This window comes from Helianthus annuus, chromosome 16 (genome assembly GCF_002127325.2).
Source record: "Helianthus annuus cultivar XRQ/B chromosome 16, HanXRQr2.0-SUNRISE, whole genome shotgun sequence".
In the NCBI taxonomy this organism is placed as follows: domain Eukaryota; kingdom Viridiplantae; phylum Streptophyta; class Magnoliopsida; order Asterales; family Asteraceae; genus Helianthus; species Helianthus annuus.
The window spans coordinates 16,569,476-16,574,124 of record NC_035448.2 but is presented as its reverse complement, the minus strand read 5'-3'; the positions used below and the strand labels follow the sequence as shown (position 1 = coordinate 16,574,124).

Below are 4,649 nucleotides of genomic sequence, written 5' to 3'. Positions count from 1 at the left end.
GACAACCGACATTGGGAATCAGACGATCAAAGCCTTGTGCAGATCATGTCTGTTTGATGAGGGTTGGGTAAGCATGAGATATTGAACTGTGAATGGTACATGTGTGACAGAATGTAAAAGTGTTTGAAAGCTCAAAATGTTCGAAAGTTCATTAATTTGAACTGTTTTCAGATCTAAACATCAGCGTACTTCATAATCTGGTCAACCAAGGTCATTAACTTGGACTTGGTAGGCCAAACAGTTGACCAAGGTCATTAACTTGGACTTGGTTAACTGGGTGTGTCGGTGAACAATCAGAAATTGCTAAAAAGTTAAAATTTTTAATATTCTGATTTCGCTCCAAAATGCACTAAAAGTTGATTTCGCTCTTGGCTGCTTAGAAGCTGATTCCGCTCATAGCTTCTAAGTGATTTCGCTCGAGAGACACATTGGGCCATTTCGAGCGGAATCAGACCGACTATAAAAGGTCTTTTGATTCCGCTCCTACACCACTTTCATGATTCCGCCCCAACTGTTCTCTCTCCGGCGATCTTGAGCGAAACCCACAAACCTTTGTGTTCTAAACGAATTGCTGCCTGATTTTTCATAGATTTGCTGTTAGTAGTTGGTCTGCTCAACTATTAACATGGGCAAGGTTGTTTTACTGACCGATTTGATCCTGTTTTGTTTTATTTTGAACTGTCGGCGTTTGTTATGAACCAAAGCTTAGATTTAGGGTTATTCACTGTTAAAATTGAACATAGATCATATGGGTGTTGTCGGTTTAGGGTATAGATCATATATTTGTGTGATAATTGTTCCAGATCTGAACAAATTGCATGTTGTCGATGAACTGTTGATACAGACTTAGATCTAGACTGTTTTAGTGGGTAAAAATGAAATCAAAACAAACCCTTTGATCGGAATTAACAGATTAACGATTTAACATAGCCAATTTCATGATATGATCAATTCTGAGAGTTTATGTTTGATTCCGCTTGAAGATGAGAAGGTTAGATGATTTCGCTTCTAAGTTTAACCTGATTCTGCTCCTAACACAACTTAGTGATTTCGCTCCTGAGTGCATTTGTTGTGATTCCGCTTCTATGCATTTGTACTGATTCCACTTCTGAGGTGTCATGTGATTTCGCTCCAAACATTCTTGGGTGATTTCGCCTGAAATGATTAGTCATTTCATGTGATTTCTCTTGTGACTGTTTGTTGGTGAAATTTTTCTAAGTATTGACTCATGTTGTGTTGTTGATGATTTGCAGGGTTCAAGTGTAATTTTTGATCCACTTCACAACAGCTGTTGTGACTTGGATGTGAAGAAAAATACTGAATTGGCTAAGTTTAGCAGTATCTTGGAGATCATGGGTAGAATCCCTATTCAAAAGGCTTTGACTGATCAACGTCCATTGTACAAGTCACATATTAAACGATTCTGGAAGCATTCAAAGTATGATGAGGCAAACAAAGCAATTCATTCAATTGTGAAGGTGCATAATGAAAAGAAGGAAATTGTTGTTACGGAGGCACTCATTCGTGAGGTTGTGAATTTTCCGGACGATGCAGAGTCGCCAACAAAGTTTCTAGAACGGATGGTAAAGGGTTGTAGCTCAGGATGGGATATGTGGGTGCATTGAATGTTGGAAATTATTTGAAGTCAAAATTCCAGAAACCCTATAAGTTTATTATTCATTGTATATTGATGTCGCTTAGCCATACCAAGGGAAGTTACGATACAATGCGTGATTATCAGATGAACATGGTCACTGCATTGGTGTTGAACAAGAAATATAATTTCTCGCACATTGTCTTTAATTATATGGCCGAAAATATTACTACAAAGAGTCGAACTTCGACTTATCCAAGATTTGTGCAGATGCTGATCGATCATGCATATCCAGAGATTGAACGTGATTTGAAGAATGATTTGTTAGTCCAATCACACATGAGCAACGATTCTCTCAAGCAGCTTGCGAGATATCACCCAAACCACCCTGAACCAAAAGTAGTAGCTGAATTCTTTGGATATATCAAAGATGTGAACTATGTTGATCCTGATCCAGTTGATCATCAAAACTGGAGAAATGAAGAAGAAATGAAGGAAGTAACTTACGGTGATGAACTAAAGACTCTTGAGGAGTTTAAAACCACAAGAAATGATTGGTTTGTCAAAGAAACGAGGATGAGAGGAAAAAAGGCCACCCTAAATCACAGGAGGGTGAGGGGTCATCATCACAGCCGAAGAAGAAACAAATGAAAGCTGCAAAAACGTTATTGATTGATGAGCCTGAGGTGGATGAGCCGGTGGTTACTGCAGAAGAAAATCCGTATGCTGATATTGATCAAGTGATGCTTAATGTTGATGATTTAGTGTCTGAGCAAGCAGTTAATGTGGAAGCTGAGAAAGAGAAGGTTCTTGATGACGTTGAAGGTGATGATGTTAATAAAAGTACGACAAGCTCTTCGAGTTCTTCAGATGAGGAAATAGATGAGACTGAACGTCTAAGAAGAATTCAAGAAGCTACACAGAAAGAGAAGCAGTTAAGGAAAAGGAAGAGACAGGAGAAAGATGATTCTGCATACGTTCCATCTCCTGAGCACGTTTCTGAATCACAATCACCTTCAAGCGGCAAAAAGAAAGCGGGTGCAAAGAAAAGGATTGTATCTCCGAAAATCAAGAAAGTTACTACGAAGATTACAAAGTCGAAGATTGTGTTGAAGAAGAAACCAGCCAAAGAACCCAGTAAACCATCAACACCACCACCTGAGCCTACCCCACATCAATCACCAATACAATCACCTCCACGACAACCAACACCTCCCAGACAGCCTTCACCACCAAAACAACCAACACCACCCAGACATCTTTCACCATTACATCTCTCACCACCACAACAACAAACCTTGCTTACATCTCAAGAAATATTTCAAACACCACCACTTACTCAAATTCAACTAACTCCTGGTTCTTCTGGGCACAAAGGTCTTCACATTCCTCCGGATAATCTTGAAGATATTGGAGATTTTGGCTTTGCAAACGATGAACAGGTGAAGAAGTTAGAAAAGAAGATAGATGACGTGTTGAATGAAAACAAAGTTGTTGCAGCAGAAAGCAAGAAAGTTGCTGAACTTGATTTCCTGAAGGTGCGAGTGGCTGAACTTGAAGAAGAAAAGGCTCGCAGAGATAAACAGAACAAATATTTCGAGATGAAAAACAAAGAGCTTGAGGCTGCGAAAGCTTTGAAAGAGCATGAGTTCTACATGCTAAACAAAGTGGTTGAGAATATGCTTGGAACGTCGATTGAACAGAGGTTCGAAGAGATTCAAGTTGAAGAGCTTAGGGCAAAACGCCAAGCTGAGATTGATGAACAAATGAAAGATAAAGGAAAGGGTGCTGAAAGTAGTGTGGCAGCTGTTAAGAGATCAATTGTTCCATCCTTAGTAATTGAAAATCCAGTTCCTATATCTTCAGTATCAGCAATTTTTGAAGAACCTGTAACTCTAGAAGATCTTGCTGCTGATGATGATGAGGAAGATGATGAGGAGGATGCCGATGAAGAGGGTGATGAAGAAGAGGGTGATGACGAGGAAGATGCCGATGATGAGAAAGTATTTTCTGCTAGCAGTCATGGTTCTGATAATGACGATGACGATGCTCAAGGTGGTATGGGAATTAAAGTAACTGAAGCTTCCAATGAAAGATCTGTTGATGACCTTCTGAATGATTCTGTGAATGAAGAGTCATGGGGGCTGAAGGAAAGGGGGAGTCTGGTGATGCTCAAAATGTTAAACATGTTGAAAAGTTAGTTTTGAGATTGGACACTTATAGGGAGGAAGGTGAACACTTTCATACGTATATATTGGAAAAGATTAAAGAAATGACACGTATGGTGGATCCTGATTTCAAGTTTGATTTTGAAGAGGAATTAAATGCATTCGACATCAACTATCAACCAGAATACGAGTATAAGTATGTAGAGGATGCTGATATGTACGACAGGGTTGAGGTTGAGGATTGCACAGATGATGAGAGTGTTAGTGAAGATACTTCTCAGTATCCTACGCTGATGGAGTTCTTTACTGAAGAGAATAGAGACGAGTTAAGAAGGAAAGTCACTGAGATCTTAAAATACAAAAATTTCGATGGTACTCCGAAGGATATGCAGAAGGAAGAACGGCAAAAGTGGTTTAAAGATAGTCACGAGAGAAAATTCAAAAGGCCGTTGACGTTCTATCAGAGAGATCAAAGCATTTCACTTGGTGACATCATTAGCTGGGGTTTCCTGCCTCATGTTAATGCATATGCGATCAGAAGGGAGTTTGGAGTGCAATACTTTGAACGTTTATATGATATAATGTCATTACCATGGTGGGATGTTGAGGAGCTGTCGATAGTAAGAACTTTAGAGTATCCAGTACGGAAAAATGATGTCACAATGTGGGGGTACATAAAGTTTGAATCGTTGAAAGATTTTTGACATTGGAAGCCGCATTACCCAAAGAGAGTGCAGAGGGTAGATCCGGTAACAGGGGTTGAAGAAACGATACTTAATGTGAAAAAGCCAAAGACGATGAAGAATATACCAATGCCGAAGATGGAGCAGGAATTTTATAAAGGCTTCATGGGCTGGGTATATAGCTGTATCTCTACAGAAGCTGTG

General features: G+C 39.5%; 1 protein-coding gene across 1 annotated transcript; it reads left to right on the top strand.

Moving 5' to 3' along the window:
- The first annotated feature begins 2,241 nt into the window (after positions 1–2,241).
- On the top strand, positions 2,242–3,795 carry LOC110918980 (glutamic acid-rich protein-like). Its single transcript, XM_022163255.1, has one exon. The coding sequence runs from the start codon at positions 2,242–2,244 to the stop codon at positions 3,793–3,795; it is 1,554 nt and encodes a 517-aa protein (XP_022018947.1).
- The last annotated feature ends 854 nt before the right edge of the window (positions 3,796–4,649 follow it).

Coding starts and splice junctions, on each gene's coding strand:
- LOC110918980 (XM_022163255.1), top strand. CDS start 2,242: ATGAAAGCTGCAAAAACGTTATTGATTGATGAGCCTGAGGTGGATGAG.